General features: G+C 47.5%; 1 protein-coding gene across 17 annotated transcripts; it reads right to left on the bottom strand.

Annotated features, from left to right (window-relative positions):
• Window positions 1–9,124: 9,124 nt before the first annotated feature.
• LOC125551784 lies at window positions 9,125–16,697 on the bottom strand. Of its 17 annotated transcripts, none has more exons than XR_007303197.1 (8): window positions 16,251–16,695; window positions 15,665–16,144; window positions 15,420–15,573; window positions 14,260–15,048; window positions 13,636–13,756; window positions 12,037–12,681; window positions 9,460–10,416; window positions 9,131–9,312 (listed from the first exon to the last, which is right to left on the bottom strand). XR_007303197.1 is itself a non-coding variant. In XM_048715109.1 (3 exons), exons 1-3 carry the CDS (start codon window positions 16,561–16,563, stop codon window positions 14,991–14,993), a joined length of 525 nt encoding a protein of 174 aa, XP_048571066.1. In that variant the 5' UTR covers window positions 16,564–16,691; the 3' UTR covers window positions 14,259–14,990. The 17 variants fall into 17 exon arrangements, 1 of the variants encoding a protein (XP_048571066.1); XR_007303196.1 differs by having other exon boundaries at window positions 9,135–9,312; window positions 14,930–15,048; window positions 16,251–16,693; XR_007303198.1 differs by having other exon boundaries at window positions 9,125–9,312; window positions 12,037–15,048; window positions 15,665–15,829; window positions 16,021–16,144; window positions 16,251–16,696.
• Window positions 16,698–17,002: the final 305 nt, after the last annotated feature.

The raw sequence follows: 17,002 nt of genomic DNA, 5'->3' as shown, positions 1-17,002 counted from the left end.
GTCACCGCCGTCCTCTCCGTCGCCGGTGCCGCCTCGCCGGACCTCCCCGAGCCCACTGCCTTGACCCTACGGATCCGCGGTGAGGCCCTCGGCCTCTATCCCTCTCTGCTCCTCGCGCCGTCCCGCTGTTGTGCACGCGCACACCCGTGCGTTACCTGCGCGCCAGCCTCATTTCGTTGTCGACGCCGTCCGCACGCCGCTCGCCTCCCGCGCCGCTACCCCGCTGCTGCGCACTTGCTCTACTCCCGTCACTCGCTCGCCCGGGGCACGCTCCGGCCTCCCCGGCCACGCGCCCGCCTGGGCCTCGGCAGCCCAGGGCCGTGGCTCCGCAGCCGCGCTAGGCCATGCCCCGTTCGCTGTCGTGCTCCTCCCCCCTCCCCCTCGCACGCACGAGCCGCCGTGCGCACACCGTCGCCCGCTGCTTCCCCTTGGCCGTGCGCTCCGGCGCACGCGCCTGCATCGTCGGGGCTTCGCCCCGGTTAGCCCCTCGCCCGCGCCCGCTAAGCAGCGCTCTATAGGTCCCTGTGCCTATGGCACATGGGGCCCGCCCTGGAACGTTTTTAGAAAAGAAAAGAAAAGAAAATATATAAAAAAATAAATATACAAAATTAATTAATTAATTGACTTAATTAATTTAGTTTAATTAAATAATAATTAGTTTAACTAAACCATAATTAACCTATACAGAGTATGATAGGTGGGTCCCACTGGACCCACACGTCAGTTTGACCTAGTCAACGTCCTGTTGACTGCTGACGTCATGCTGACGTCAGCATACACTATTCTGGATAATGTTGGTTTATAATAATTTAGTAAATCTTAAAAATGATTTAAATCTTTTAAAAATTAATATAAAATAAACCGTAGCTTGGATGAAAATACTTTCTACATGAAAGTTGCTCAGAACGACGAGACGAATTCGGATACGCAGCCCGTTCGTCCGCCACACGTCCCTAGCATAGTGAACATGCAACATTTCACCTCCGGTTCATCTGTCCGAAAACGCGGGACCTCGGGGATACTTTCCCGGATGTTTCCCCCCTTCGCCGGTATCACCTACTACCGCGATTGGGCACGCCTAGCATCATGCTTTGCTTTGTCATGCATCTGTTTGCATTGTATTCATTGTTTCTTCCCCCTCTTCTCTCGCTAGACACCGAGGCCGACGCCGCTGCTACCCAGTACGACTACGGTGTTGACGACCCCTCTCTCTTGCCAGAGCAACCAGGCAAGCCCCCCCTTTGATCACCAGATATCGCCTACTCTTTTCTCTATACTACTTGCATTAGAGTAGTGTAGCATGTTACTGCTTTCCGTTATTCCTATCCTGATGCATAGCCTGTCCTTGCTACTACTGTTGTTACCATTACCTACTATCCTACTGCTTAGTATAGGATGCTAGTGTTCCATCAGTGGCCCTACACTCTTGTCCGTCTGCCATGCTATACCATTGGGCCGTGATCACTTCGGGAGGTGATCACGGGCATATACGATATACTTTACACAGTTACATTACCTGTGATACTGTTCAGAGATGGGGGCTGAAGGGGCAGGTGGCTCCATCCCGGTAGAGGTGGGCCTGGGTTCCCGACGGCCCCCGACTGTTACTTCATGGCGGAGCGACAGGGCAGGTTGTGACCACCTAGGAGAGAGGTGGGCCTGGCCCTGGTCGATGTTCGCGGATACTTAACACGTTTAACGAGATCTTGGTATTTGATCTGAGTCTGGCTACTGGCCTATACGCACTAACCATCTACGCGGGGACAGTTATGGGCACTCGACGTCGTGGTATCAGCCGAAGCACTTCGTGACGCCAGCGACTGAGCGGCGCGCGCCGGGTTGGACCGCGTAACGTGACTTCCTTTGTAATGGAGGTTGCTAGGTCTGCTCTCCGGCCGCGTACGCAACATGCAGGTGTGCTATGGGCGATGGGCCCAGACCCCTGTGCGCTTAGGTTTAGACCGGCGTGCTGGCCTCTCTGTTATGCCTAGGTGGGGCTGCGACGTGTTGATCTTCCGAGGCCGGGCATGACCCAGAAAAGTGTGTCCGGCCAAATGGGATCGAGCGTGTTGGGTTATGTGGTGCACCCCTGCAGGGAAGTTAATCTATTCGAATAGCCGTGATCTTCGGTAACAGGACGACTTGGAGTTGTACCTTGACCTTATGACAACTAGAACCGGATACTAAATAAAACACACCCTTCCAAGTGCCAGATACAACCGGTGATCGCTCTCTCACAGGGCGACGAGGGAGGATCATCGGTTAGGATTATGCTATGCGATGCTACTTGGAGGACTTCAGTCTACTCTCTTCTACATGCTGCAAGATGGAGGTGGCCAGAAGCGTAGTCTTCGACAGGACTAGCTATCCCCCCTTATCCCGGCTTTCTGCAGTTCAGTCCACATATAATAGCCTTATTCCAGTTGATACCAATGCATACATATGTAGTGTAGCTCCTTGCTTGCGAGTACTTTGGATGAGTACTCACGGTTGCTTTCTCCTTCTCTTCCCTCTATCCTTTCTACCTGGTTGTCGCAACCAGATGCTGGAGCCCAGGAGCCAGACGCCACCGTTGATGACGACTACTACTACTCGGGAGGTGCCTACTACTATGTGCTGCCCGCTGACGACGACCAGGAGTAGTTAGGAGGATCCCAGGCAGGAGGCATGCGCCTCTTTCGATCTGTATCCCAGTTTGTGCTAGCCTTCTTAAGGCAAACTTGTTTAACTTATGTCTGTACTCACATATTGTTGCTTCCGCTGACTCGTCTATGATCGAGCTCTTGTATTCGAGCCCTCGAGGCCCCTGGCTTGTAATATGATGCTTGTATGACTTATTTTATTTGTAGAGTTGTGTTGTGATATCTTCCCGTGAGTCCCTGATCTTGATCGTACACATTTGCGTGTATGATTAGTGTACGATTAAATCGGGGGCGTCACAGTCTCGCAAGCTATTGCCGAAGATTCGTTGAAAACTTTTCTAAGATGGCGAAGCCTCTCTCTAATCTTCTCCAGAAGCACGTCAAGTACGTTTGGTCTCCGGAGTGTGATATTGCTTTCAACACTTTGAAAGAGAAATTGATCACTGCTTCAGTTCTCACTTCGCCTGATGAATCCAAGCCGTACGAGGTCTTTTGTGATGCCTCTCTCCAAGGTCTTGGCGCAGTATTGATGCAAGAGAAGAAAGTTGTTGCTTATACATCTCGCCAGTTGAAGCCTAATGAGAAGAACTACCCCACTCATGATCTCGAGTTGGCGGCAGTTGTGCATGCTCTTTTGACTTGGAGACATCTTCTATTGGGAAGAAAAGTGGACATTTTCACTGATCACAAGAGTCTCAAGTACATCTTCACTCAGCCTAATCTCAACCTCAGGCAAACTCGATGGGTCGAAATGATTCAAGAGTATAATCCGAGTATCGAGTATACTCCAGGCAAGGCCAATGTGATTGCTGAAGCTTTGAGCAGGAAGGCTTACTGCAACAGTCTGATTCTCAAGCCTTATCAACCCGAGCTTTGTGAAGCTTTCCGCAAACTTAATCTGCAAGTTGTTCCTCAAGGTTTCCTCGCCAACCTTCAAGTCTCTCCTACCTTGGAAAACCAGATTCGCCAAGCCCAGCTTCTTGATGCTATGGTGAAAAAGGTGAAGATTGGGATTGCCAAGAGCCAGTCCAAGTACAAGTGCTACCGCCTTGATGACAAGGACGCTCTCTTCTTCGAGGATCGTATTGTGGTACCCAAAGGTGACCTCCGTAAAGTGATCTTGAACGAGGCTCACAATTCTCTCCTCTCCATCCACCCGGGGAGCATGAAAATGTATCAGGATCTCAAGCAGGCTTATTGGTGGACTCGAATGAAGCGCGAGATTGCTCAATTCGTGAATGAATGTGATGTCTGCAGAAGAGTGAAGGCAGAACACCAAAGGCCAGCAGGTCTCCTCCAACCTCTTGCCATTCCAGAATGGAAGTTTGACCACATTGAGATGGACTTCGTGACTGGGTTTCCAAAGTCCAAGTGTGGCAATGATGCTATATTCGTTGTCATCGACAAACTCACCAAAGTGGATCACTTTCTGCCTATCAAAGAGTCGATCACTGCAGCTCAATTGGCAGAACTCTATACCTCTCGTATTGTCTCTCTGCACGGTATTCCACAAGTGATCTCTTCAGACCGTGGCAGCATCTTTACCTCGAAGTTTTGGGATTCTTTTCAGAAGGCCATGGGCACCAACATCCGCTTCAGCACAGCTTTCCATCCTCAAACTAGCGGTCAAGTCGAGCGTGTCAACCAGATTCTTGAAGATATGCTCAGGGCTTGTGTGATCTCCTTCGGCATGAAGTGGGAGGATTGTCTTCCTTATGCTGAATTCTCCTACAACAACAATTTTCAAGCAAGTTCGGGCAAGGCCCCATTTGAAATTCTGTATGGCAGGAAGTGCCGTACCCCTCTCAACTGGTCTGAAACCGGTGAACGTCAGATTTTGAGTAATGACTTAATCACAGAGGCAGAGGAAATGTGCAAAGTCATTCGTGATAACCTCAAAGCAGCCCAATCCCGCCAGAAGAGCTACTATGATAGTAAGCACCGTGATTTGGCCTTCGAGATCGGAGATCATGTTTACCTCCGCGTCTCCCCTATGAAAGGTACTCGTCGCTTCGGTATCAAAGGGAAGCTTGCCCCTAGATACGTGGGACCTTTCAGGATTGTCAGCAAGAGAGGTGACCTCGCCTATCAACTCGAGCTTCCTTCAAACTTTGCAAATGTTCATGACGTGTTCCATGTCTCTCAGCTTCGAAAGTTCTTCAAGACTCCTGACCGCACCGTCAACTTTGAGGACATTGAGCTCCAAGAAGATCTTTTCTATCATGAGCACCCAGTTGCTATTCTTGAAGAGACTGAACGCAAGACTCGCAACAAGTCAATCGAATTTCTCAAAGTCAAGTGGTCACACCATTCCGACCGCGAAGCTACCTGGGAACGCGAGGATCACCTACGTTCTGAGTACCCGGCGTTCTTTCAGTCCTAGATCTCGGGACGAGATCCTTTCGTAGTGGTGGAGTGTTGTAACACCCCGGATGTAACTTTCCCAATTTGTATTCCAACTCTAACCGTTTCCGGTGTTAAGTTATATTTATTTTCTCGGGTTCGGGTTTTGTCTCCGTGTGTTGTTGTCGTTGTCATGCATCTCATATCATGTCATCATGTGCATTGCATTTGCATACGTGTTCGTCTCATGCATTCGAGCATTTTCCCCGTTGTCCGTTTTGCATTCCGGCGCTTTGTTCTCCTCTGGTGGTCGTTTCTAGCTTTCTTTCGTGTGTGGGGATTAAACATTTTCGGATTGGACCGAGACTTGCCAAGCGGCCTTGGTTTACTACCGATAGACCGCCTGTCAAGTTTCATATCATTTGGACTTCGTTTGATACTCCAACAGTTAACCGAGGGATCGAAAAGGCCTCGTGTGTGTTGCAGCCCAACACCTCTCCAATTTGGCCCAAAACCCACCAAACTCTGCTCCATCATCTATATTGTTCGATCACAATCGCGTGGCCAAAAACTGCACCTCATTTGGACTCTCCTAGCTCCCTCTATGCCTATTTAAACACCCCCCAATTTTCGGATCTCCTCCTACCTCCGAAACCCTAAAAATCCCCTCGCGCGCCGCCGGACAAGATCTGCACCGACGGACACGTCCGAATTCAGCTCCGCCGCCACGTGTCGCCTCGTCATTGGTCGGTCCCCGCGCCCACATCGCCTCAGCCGCCGCGGCCCGGGCGAGCCCGAACCGGGCCCCCGCGCGGCCCGTTCCCCGCGCCGCCCGCCTCCTTTCTCCGCGGCCGAGCCGCCTCCCCGCCGACGAGCCGCCGCCTATCCACGCCGGCGCCGCGCGCCGCAGCTCCTCCGACCACCGCCACCATCGCCGCCGCCAGCCCGCGGGCGCCGCCCCGCGCCGCGGCTGCCGTCTCGCCGCCGCCCCGGCCGCCAGCGCCCCGCGCCGTGGAGGCCGCCCCGGCCATCTCCCCTCCGGCCGCCGCCCTGCCCGTCGCCGGCGAACCTCGGTTCGTGTGCCCACCGAAACCCTAGATCTGGAGGGTAAAATTTCGTCCAAGTCCCTGATAATTTTAGTTCAAGTGCTCATATTCACGGCTTCGTAACTTTGCATCTGTAGCTCCGATTCATGCATATAGCATATCAAAATGTTCATCTCAGAGAGTACATCATTTCATTCCACTGCATCATTTTCATTTGATCTCATCTTGATGCCCGAAATGCTGCTAGAAGAGGGCTACTTGAGATAATTGTCAGATCTGCTACTCCGTTTAGCACTTTTGTCATTTTTGCCATGATTAATGTGTGCATGCTATGCCCTGATGCTCTACTTGTGTTTTGTTAAGGGTTTTGTCATCTTTCCAGAGGTGCAACCCATGTATTTTTAGGATGTGTGTGGTTTCTAGTGCAAGCTTGCAAAGTGGTGCACTTAGTAACTCTGTTTTCAGGGACTTAGTGATTTCGCCAAGTCCTGGAGTTGTTTATCTCATGATGCCATATGTTCATGTTGTTTCCTAGTGATCCGTACCTCTTTTGAGGATGATCAGTAAGGATGTTTTGTTAATCTTGTAGTGCTCTATTCATCCATATCTTTGTTTGCAATTATGGAGCACCCTAGCTTGAGTCAATCGAACTCTACTTTTGCCACTTTGTGAATCTGGGCAGATTGTCAACTTGTTTGCAATTTTGCCGGTGATGTTGTAGTTGATCCGTGCATGCTATGCTATTGTTCTTGCCATGTATAGCTTGCATTTTGTGCCTTCTTATTAGTTGTATGCTTGTCTTGCCCTGACTTGCACCATAGTGAGTGCATCGAGCTCGTAAACATGCCTACTTGAGTTATATTTCAGCATGTGCCAGTTTTCACTAAGTCTGAAAACTGATTATGTTTTTGCTATGTTCACATGCTTCCAATTGTATTTTCTGGTCCTTTTTGGCTCAAGGTCACTAAGGGACTTTTGTTAAGCTCTTTGAGTAGCTCCATGCCATGCTTTACTTTGCCATGTTCAGATCCTGTAGCATGTAGTTTTGTTGCTCCGAAGAGGGCTACCTGATCTGAAATTCTAGACAAGTGTTAATTTCACTAAGTCTGAGATCTGTTTGTCATTTGCATTTTTGCCATACTTGTTTGAACCTGTTAATGGATGAATTGGCCGTAGCTCAGTGCTAGACTTTTGTTAAGCATCTTGTAGCATGTTCATCTCATTGCATTTAGATGCCTACTTGCTGAAAATCGCAGACCGGTGTCATTTTTGAATCGCTTGCCATTTCCAAACCGTAACTCCGATTCCGGCGTTCTTTATATCGTTTTCAAGCGATTTAATCTCATATTTCCAGTGGCACACTTGGAATTCCAAGTTGAGGCCAGGTTCATGCATTTTCTGTCATATCTTGCATTTTGCATCCCGCATAGCATACCATCTTTGCATTGTGTTGTTTGAGTTTGCACGTGGTTGATTGTATCCTTGTTGCTTGTTTGTCTTGTTTGGGTAGAGCCGGGAGACGAGTTTGCTAACGAGGAGCCCGTTGAGCTTGCTTTCGAGGATCCAGTCAACTCTGACAACTGTGCAGGCAAGATGATCATACCCTCGAAATCACTACTATCTTTGCTATGCTAGTTTGCTCGCTCTTTTGCTATGCCATTTCTACGATGCCTACCATTTGCTTGCAAGCCTCCCAAATTGCCATGTCAAACCTCTAACCCACCATTGTCCTAGCAAACCGTTGATTGGCTATGTTACCGCTTTGCTCAGCCCCTCTTATAGCGTTGCTAGTTGCAGGTGAAGATTGGAGGCCGTTCCTCGTTGGAACATTTATTTACTTGTTGGGATATCATTATATTATCTTGTTATCTTAATGCATCTATATACTTGGTAAAGGGTGGAAGGCTCGGCCTCTCGCCTAGTGTTTTGTTCCACTCTTGCCGCCCCTAGTTTCCGTCATATCGGTGTTATGTTCCCGGATTTTGCGTTCCTTACGCGGTTGGGTTATAATGGGAACCCCTTGACAGTCCGCCTTGAATAAAAATCCTCCAGCAATGCCCAACCTTGGTTTTACCATTTTCCACCTAGCCTTTTCCCTTGGGTTTCGCAGACTCAAGGGTCATCATTATTTTAACCCCCCGGGCCAGTGCTCCTCTGAGTGTTGGTCCAACTGAGCGATGTCTGAGGCTACTAGGGGCAACTCTGGGCTGGCTTACCCGACGTCTTGCTCATCCGGTGTGCCCTGAGAACGAGATATGTGCAGCTCCTATCGGGATTTGTCGGCACAGCGGGCGGTGTTGCTGGACTTGTTTTACCATTGTCGGAGTTGTCTTGAATTACCGAGATACCGAGTCTGATCGGAACGTCTTGGGAGGAGGTCTATTCCTTCGTTGACCGTGAGAGCTTGTCATGGGCTAAGTTGGGACTCCCCTGCAGGGATTGAACTTTCGAAAGCCGTGCCCGCGGTTATGGGCAGATGGGAATTTGTTAATGTCCGGTTGTAGATAACTTGAACCTTAATTAATTAAAATGAATCAACTGAGTGTGTTACCGTGATGGCCTCTTCTCGGCGGAGTCCGGGAAGTGGACACGGTGTTGGAGTAATGTTTGCGCAGGTTGCTCTCTAGTTTCACGCTCGCGCTTTGCCTCCTCTTCTCGCTCTCTTTTGCTAATAAGTTAGCCACCATACTTGCTAGTCGCTTGCTGCAGTTCCACTTATTTTTACCTTGCCATACCTATAAGCTTAAATAGTCTTGATCGCGAGGGTGCGAGATTGCTGAGTCCCTGTGGCTCACAGATTACTATTACACCAGATGCAGGGCCTGATGATTCCGCTCCAGGAGACGCGTATGAGCTCAAGTGGGAGTTCGACGAAGACTCTCAACGTTACTATGTTTCCTTTCCCGATGATCAGTAGTGGTGCCCAGTTGGGGGTGATTGGGACCGTGTCGCATGTTGGGTTCTGTTTTATTTTGGCGCCGTAGTCAGGCCATGAGTGTTTGAATGATGTAATGTTATTTATGTACTTGATTGACGTGGCGAGTGTAAGCCAACTATGTTATCTCCCCTTTATTATTATCATGGGATGTTGTCAAGATTGCCTAACTTGCGACATATGCCTTCAATGCGATTATGCCTCTAAGTCGTGCCTCGACACGTGGGAGCTAGTCGCATCGAGGGTGTGACAACGTGGGTGTCCTGATGGCGCCACCAATGGACGCCGCGAACTGCAGGATCTCCTCCATGGAGATGGTGACCAGGCCCGGGTGGTCCTGCGACCCCTGAGAGAGACAAACAGAGCTGAAAGTAAACAGAGCTGAAAGTGGTTTGACAAACAGAGCAGAAATTCAAAATTAGATATGCATCTGATGCCCTGCATATGGTCTCTCTGAAAACTGAAATGGCAGAATGGTGGGTGCGTCTGATACCTTGAAGAGGTGGTCTTTGGCGGCGGCGGCGGCGACGGGCCCGGATGCGCGGGGGCGACGGCGAGCACCACTCCGGCGAGTTCGGCGGTGAGCTCCTCCACCTTTTTGAACACGGTGAGCTCCTCCACCTTAAGCGCGTAGCCGTCCGTGGAGTGGAGAAGGTGCACCCGTGCTTTCTAGTGCTCAGGTCAATGGCGTCCATGGAGGGGGCGAGCTTCGTGGTCCAAGTCGAGGAGTTGGTCGACTCCGGACAGTGGTCTCCAAAAATTGAACCTTGAAGGGTGGTAGCAGAGGGGAACGATGCGGCGGGCGAAGGGGAGGGAAACGAGGCGCAGGCATGGGGTGCGGGGGGGGGGGGGGGGGGGGGGGGGGGGGGGGGGGGGAGAAAGGCGGGGGGGCCGGGGGGGGGGGCGGGCACGACCAAATCAGCTGGCGTCGAAGAAGAGTGGGGAAGGAGAGAGAGGACCGCGGGTTTGGTCAGGAAAACAACAAGGGATAAATTGTAAAAACAGCGCTACGACATGTTTTTCGGGATGGAGGGAGTAATTTTTAATGTAGAATCAAGTGCCGCGTGCAATTGCCACATGCCTGGTGGGCCCGCACACAGACATCGCCCACCGCGATTCTGCCAGCCAGCACGACCACCACTGATGCTGCAAAGCAGGGCCACGGCAACGACCGCTGTAAGCCATTCCTGCGAGGAGTGATGCATCCTGGAGGGCGGCACCTACCACCACCACCGCACCCTGGCGCAACATGCGACATGTTGAAAAGCAGAGGGGCACCACGGCATCTCTGCTGCATCTGTCACCACAAAATCCGCCATGTTGCAAATCGCCGGCATGGCAGGAGTAGCGGCGATGCTCCAAAGCAGCATTGATGGCGCTTCGCAACTTCTGATTTCCAATTCACATACAACAATACCTCCGAATGAGTCGGCTGAAGTGTAGCACATGCCTTGAAGTAAAGAAGCATGATGTAAAACATGTCAGATTGGAAATGTAAATTCAATTCAGTGCATATGTCAATTCAAACTGCCATGACGACACAGAGAAATACCAGTAGCAAACTTAACAAAAAAGAAAATTTATCAAGGTTGGTAAAATTAATCAAAATTAACAAAAAAAAGCATTTTTTACCAAATTCCTAAACTGATTGATCTGAAGCCTAGTATAGTACTACTGCCAAGTGCATCCAACCATGGAGCACTGAACAAAGACATGTAGCAGTAAACAGATTACATAATCTAGTAGAAATTGACTCATGGAGCACAAGGATCAACACAAGGAAATGTGTGAGAAAAAGTTAAGAGATAGGTAATATGTGAGATCGTAAGGCATTATTACCCCTCATCAGTACCAAGGAAGAAGAAAAAACTGAAGGACCTAGAACAACAACACCTGCACTCTCTTCTTACTGGTTGCTAATGAGTGTTAATTTTGCACATGCTTTCTTTTATCAACTAGCCACGGCACAGCCAGACGAGCAGCAACTGTAAATATATGCATGTGTATGTCCTCTGATGACAAAAAGGGCATCCTACTGCAGAGTAGTACTCAAAGTTCATGTAGCAGCAAGTTGTGATGCTGATTGATTGGTTTTTTGTTTTTTGCAAATGGGCAATCTTACAATTTCTTTTACCTTTAGTGCCGTTGCCATCTTAAGTTCAGGTATGCTACAATTCCGTATGCATAAATTCTGAACATTCCCTATCATAACTTGGCCACTGTAAAGAAAAGCATGCATATATAGCTGACCAACAGATATCATCTACTCCCTCTGTCTCATAATATAAGAGTGTTTTTACACCACACTAGTGTAAAAAAACATTCTTATATTATGGGAAGGAGGGCGTAGTAGACATGAAAAAACGGCAAAGAATCTTGTCGATATAAAAATCTAACTAGATGTGAAGTGGAAAACATTGCCTTCTTTCATGAATGAAAGTATGATCACTCCATGGCCAATTTGATCTTCATTGTACAATTTACCCTCTGCATTTATCATTTATTTTCAAGTGTAATTTTAATAGGGACATGCTTAGGATTAATATGTCCACTAATTACTAGAGAAAACATCAAGATGTAACCTATTGTATCCCAGACTTTTATTGTATTGTGATGCGGAAAGCACAAGAAAATAGTATTGGCTTCTATACTGTTGGTGATGCCCAGATAAGTGCTTATGCACTGATTTGCCTCCTAATAACAGATAAATTATCCAATAACGTTGCATGGAAATTAAGAAACTTGTGCTAATCTAATAACACGATACTGACAAAGAAACAAGTATTCTCTCCATCCCAAAATAAGAGTTCATTTTTGACACTATGTTAATGTAAAAAATGATCTTTTATTTTGGGACGGAGGGAGTATGATTGATGTCCAAATGACATGTTACAGGAACCTGTCTAAATCTACTTGTATGATTTTGGACCGAACCAAGAGAAGATAGTATACTTGCACGTTCCAACAATTAAAGATCAACATGATAGAAATATTGGGAATTTCACAACAAGCATCAACACTCTGGATCATGAATCCATGGAAAAGAAGATTAGGGAACTGGATTAGTTACCCGTGGTGTCTGGTGGAGGCTGCCGGACTAGAGATCTCGTGCAGACGACCAGTACAGGAGAACGAGATGCTGCCGACCAGTACAGGAGAACGAGATGCCGCCGACCAATACAGGAGAAAGACGACACCGGCGAGCAGCTGTCCAGTACAGGGGCCCAAGGCAGAGAGGAGCGCCGGCGAGACTGAGATCTAGAGAGCAGCGGTGGCGTCAGGGTCGACGGCGATGGGGCGGTGGCGACGGCGTCGGCGGCGATGCAGCCCAGTGGCCATGGATGGACGGAGGAACCCTAGAGTGTCCGGATTTGGCTGCTTCAAGCTGTCCGCGAACTCCTCCATGAGTGGGAACCACAACAGAATAAGCGGCTGCGGCGGGGAATCCATCGAAGCACGAAAATCCAGAGGGAAACTCACCGGTAGCCTGGCTCCAGCAGGAACTCCATGCCATCGGCATCCAGCGCCGCTCCGCCGCGCCCGCCATTACCGTGAGGTACCTCCCACCAGCGCTCGATCTCATTGCTCGTCAAACCGCCCCGTCCCGAAGCCCTCGACATGTTTCCCAGACGGATCAGTACAAGTTCTGAGCCACGGCTCAGACGCCCGTACGTTCTGTGCCCACGAATGCGCTACTGTTCGCTGCCGTATTCCACTGCACACCCATTTTCCCACACTCCGCGTCAGATGCGTCAGAGCGAATTTTGAGTATCCCAAGCCACGAACAGACGCCGACGATTTCGGGTGCATCTGGGCTCGGGCACCAAATCGCCGCGTCCGCGTAAAACTAACACACTTGAATAGATTTAGCATGATTGCTGCAATCCCAACTTTTTCATGGTTGTCGAGCATAGCAAATGAAAATAACGCCTCAAACCTATTAGGTACTCACCAACTTCTCTCATCACAAAATATTTGACGCTTGTGAGTAAATTAAAAAGTTGTCACTACCACAGGGATAGGCCCGACATCAAAGAGTTTCTTTTTCACTTTCCTAACAAAAAGCAACATATACTTGCTAACTCAGTTCAACAACGGCATTAAGCTACACTAATCCCCTACAATTTACAGCTAGCAGAGCAGACTATGATATCCTACAGTTTAGAAAAAGCTCACGTATCTATCTTTTTTGAAGAAGTAGCTCTTCAAAATTGAGTAGTCGCCTAAATACTGAATTGTTTTTTATGCTTTCAGAGCCGGTGACTAGCTAATTCCCCCTGTTGTCTAATTTCTGGGCACATTGGCCTATTGGCATGATAAAGACAGAGTGACTTTTCTCTATTACAGGTACACATACAGTAGAAGGATTTTGGTTCTCTACTTTATTGTCTAAAGCCAAGAAGGAATAATAAAAATAATATTTGATCAAAGCTGTTGCAACTTCTCTAGCAAATTTCGATGAAGATTATCTACTGTTATTGTCTAAAACCAAGAAGGAATAATGAAAATAATATTTGATCAAGGCTGTTGCAACTCCTCTAGCAAATTTCCGTGAAGTTCTGCTAAGCTGGTATAACATGCAATCTTACTATATGTATTATCACAGCCAACAGTAATGCACATCTTCAGCCAAATAACTACAGAGGCGTAGAGTGAAACCATATAGTACCTGTGACCGCAACAACAATCTTTTTTTGCTGGAACTATTTTTCTTATGGGACCGGCCAAAACTTTTGTTGCGACCTGGCGACAGCAGGCCATTGTTTTTGCTGGAAATGGCGACTTTTTTCCTGTAAACATACATTTGTTTTGTTGGAAGAAAATATAAATAGAGCATTAACTAACAGCAAGGCTATTGGATCTTGAGACCAAAATAGTCAATTAAATAAGGAGAAGGTCAAAGGAACTACTGCTATTTAAAAACAGAGGCATGCTCTGTTGATCAAATCAGTAGGGTTTTTTTTAACTGAAAAGGCCTTTCCATTAAGCAAAAACCCTAGATAAATCATTATTCATGCACCTTGCCAATTAGCACAAATAAAGATGCAAATTGTCCCAGAGAGTTAGAAGACCCCAAAAAATTTAATCCGCACATGGTGCACTCATACATAAGAGAAGACCCCAGCACAGAGCTCAAGCCATGCAATTCAAGTTATTAAAATACTAATTAGTTATTGTATCTAGACGGACAGTCTTATGTAAAAACGCTTAAATGATATGGAGTAGTTTGCAAGGAGTATATACATACTATATTTTCAAAACAGATATATACAACTATTCTCAGAGTATATACCTATGACACTGGAAATAACGATCAGTGTATACTCATTATCAGAAAGGAGTATATGGTGTGCTTTCTTTTCAAATGATAGTATACTACTTTTCACAAAGGGGTATAGAAGAGAGGGCTATCTTCCATATGATATTTCAGTATCGATCAGCAGTATATGTTTCTTTCTGTCTTGTCGTACATATACTTCACTGATGAGGAGAAAGTATACACCAAAAAAATTGAGTACTGAACCAAGGGAAACCTATGAGGACAAGCATGCATGCATCCGGTTAGAAAAAGTAAAAATGATAAAAAGTAGTATATACCTGAACAAAAGTAGTACATAGTGTATTATCTGAAGAAGTAAGAAGAATGAATTTGAAATACTCATGACAATTAAATTGACAGACACAAACAGGTATATACTTTTATATTTAGCTTTCGTTTCTCTGTCACAACAGCTGTTCTTCCTATATAAAAAATTAGCTACCATTATCACCTTTGATTGCTACTTCCAAAATAGTCAAGTAATGCCATCACCATGATATTAGTTTATCTTTTCTTATATTTTTCTGTCATACAGCAGTTGTTCTTCCTAGATAAAAATTTAGCTAGCTTTATCTCCTTTGATCGCTACTTGTAATTATTGTCTTTCCTGAAGATCATCTTGTAATGAGTACATGTGGTGTACCTCAGGTCACACAAAGTTCCGGTGAACGGTCGAGTACGAGCAGACGGATTATCGGCGAAAGTCATTGGTGTACAGCCACGCGATGTCGGAAACTTGAGGCACAACGATAAGCCAAAAAACTGCATATTATCCCAGAGAGTTAGAACGCAAAAAATTATTCAACCTTGCATTAGAATCCAAAGGGTTCAGTGATGTGTGCCTCTCTCTCTGCTCTCTCTATCTCTTTGCTCTCTGTTCCTCTCCTATTTTATTTTTTTACACCAAAATACAACACAAGAGAACATATGATATACGTCCATGCCGTCGTGAAAATGACAAGGCTCTATTTTGAATTGACACATTGCTATGAGTCCAAACTAACTAAGGTCTCACCAATTCTGGGATTTAGAAATTGGAAGCACCTTATATATCTGTTCTATGTTGCAAAAACACCACTGCTTCATTTGACAGGACTAAAACACTTAGTCGTAGAGAGAAAAGGCTGCCAAACCTGAGAACTAAACCACAGCCTCCATGGATGAAAGTGGAATTGGACAGTCGCCTTAAGTGCTGGGGCAGCCGGGAGGTACTGCCCCTAGCTTGTGCCCATAGCTCAAACATACTGGCTTTTGTGTTCTCAATGTTGCCTTGTAACTCACATGCACCTGCCGGTCAGAAAAATATTTGCTAATATCAAGAACTGAATCCACAAAGACTGGTTGAACCAACAATTGAGTCAGTGATGAAGTAGATTACCAAAAGAACAAAGAAGAGAACATGTATAGCATTTCTGGAGCATGTGTTTAACAGTACAAACATGGTCTTTTAAAGATTATTCATGCCTCCCCAGCTAGCCGATAAACATCTAATGAACGTTCAAAACGGGTGTGGATGACCCTGGGTACACGAGATGTGTAAGACCTAAAAAACAACAATACAGAGTATATTGTAAATTCCATCAGAATTTGATTCCACCCAAGAAAAAATTCACAGCTATGTTCATTTCAGAAGAAAAATAATAAGAACATCCAAGTGTCCATTTAAATTTTGGGAAGATGACAGTTGCTGGCATCGGATCAGCCAGGAGGAGGCACGTGAGGACGTGATCGTACTGGTCGCCGAGGCACAGGACGGCGGCCAGGATCTCCTCTTGCACGATACACTCATCTTCCTGCTGCCTCAATAGTTCAGTATGGTGCCAAAGACAACATCTCCTCTTGCTCTCCATTCTCTAGGCTAATATAATCAATCAGAATATACAGAACATGAGTAGTATATGAACGAAGACTTTCATATTAGTGATGGATGGAACACCAAAGTAACAAAAAAAACAGAAAATTACCTCCTGTCTGTTGGGTCAATTGACCGAACAGCTGGCGTGCAGCTGTGCAGATAGCCGCTGAATCTAGAGAAGGCGATGGACGTCGCGGCTGGAAGTTGCAATGGCATGGAGGTGGGTGTTGTGTACCTCCTGCAGCACCGGCCAGAGGTCGGGGAGAGGCCGAAAGTCGGAGAGGGAGGTTTTCCATGCCAGAAGCCAGAGAGGAGGGCGGGCTGTGCTGGACATTGGGAAGGAAATAGGAGATCGAGCTGGTGGTGCGGGGGGTGGGCCTGGCCCGGGGGGAGCGCCGCCAGTGGTAGGGCCGCCTCGCCATCACGGCATCCGCTCCGCACGGCCGCGCATGGCGGCGGTGGCGGCACTGTACCCATACGCGAGGAGGAGAGCCCGTGCTCCTGCCTGGGTGTGTGTGTTTCTCTGTTTTGCACTTACAGCTGTCACACACACACTTACAGCTGTCACACGCACGCACTCACGCTTGGCACAGCCAACTGGCAGTCACGCGGTGGTGCCTTGCACCGCCGCGGTGACATTCTCCCCTCCTTGAGAACGCCCTTCTTCTACTGTTGCGTCGTCTTCCCAGATGCTTGCGTGCGGGTATCGTCGGCGGAGCACGTCGTAATCTTCCCAGATGATCATCGGAGGAAATGTGTCCCAGGCTATTTGTAGTTGAACCACGGGTGTGCTGCCTTTCTTCATCATTCTGCAATCAAGTATCTTCACTGGTATTGTCTCCTGAGTGGACAGATCCGTAG

The sequence above is a fragment of the Triticum urartu genome, chromosome 4 (assembly GCF_003073215.2).
Source record: "Triticum urartu cultivar G1812 chromosome 4, Tu2.1, whole genome shotgun sequence".
Classification (NCBI taxonomy): domain Eukaryota; kingdom Viridiplantae; phylum Streptophyta; class Magnoliopsida; order Poales; family Poaceae; genus Triticum; species Triticum urartu.
This window is presented reverse-complemented; position numbering and strand designations above follow the sequence as displayed.

What these genes read in the sequence shown, in the direction of transcription:
- LOC125551784 (XM_048715109.1), bottom strand. Translation starts at nt 16,563, where the DNA reads ATGGCGAGGCGGCCCTACCACTGGCGGCGCTCCCCCCGGGCCAGGCCC. An exon ending in ATTGACCCAACAGACAGGAG is followed by an intron (nt 15,574 to 16,250) that starts GTAATTTTCTGT and finishes TCTGACCGGCAG; the next exon opens with GTGCATGTGAGTTACAAGGC. An exon ending in GGCTGTGGTTTAGTTCTCAG is followed by an intron (nt 15,049 to 15,419) that starts GTTTGGCAGCCT and finishes GATAATATGCAG; the next exon opens with TTTTTTGGCTTATCGTTGTG.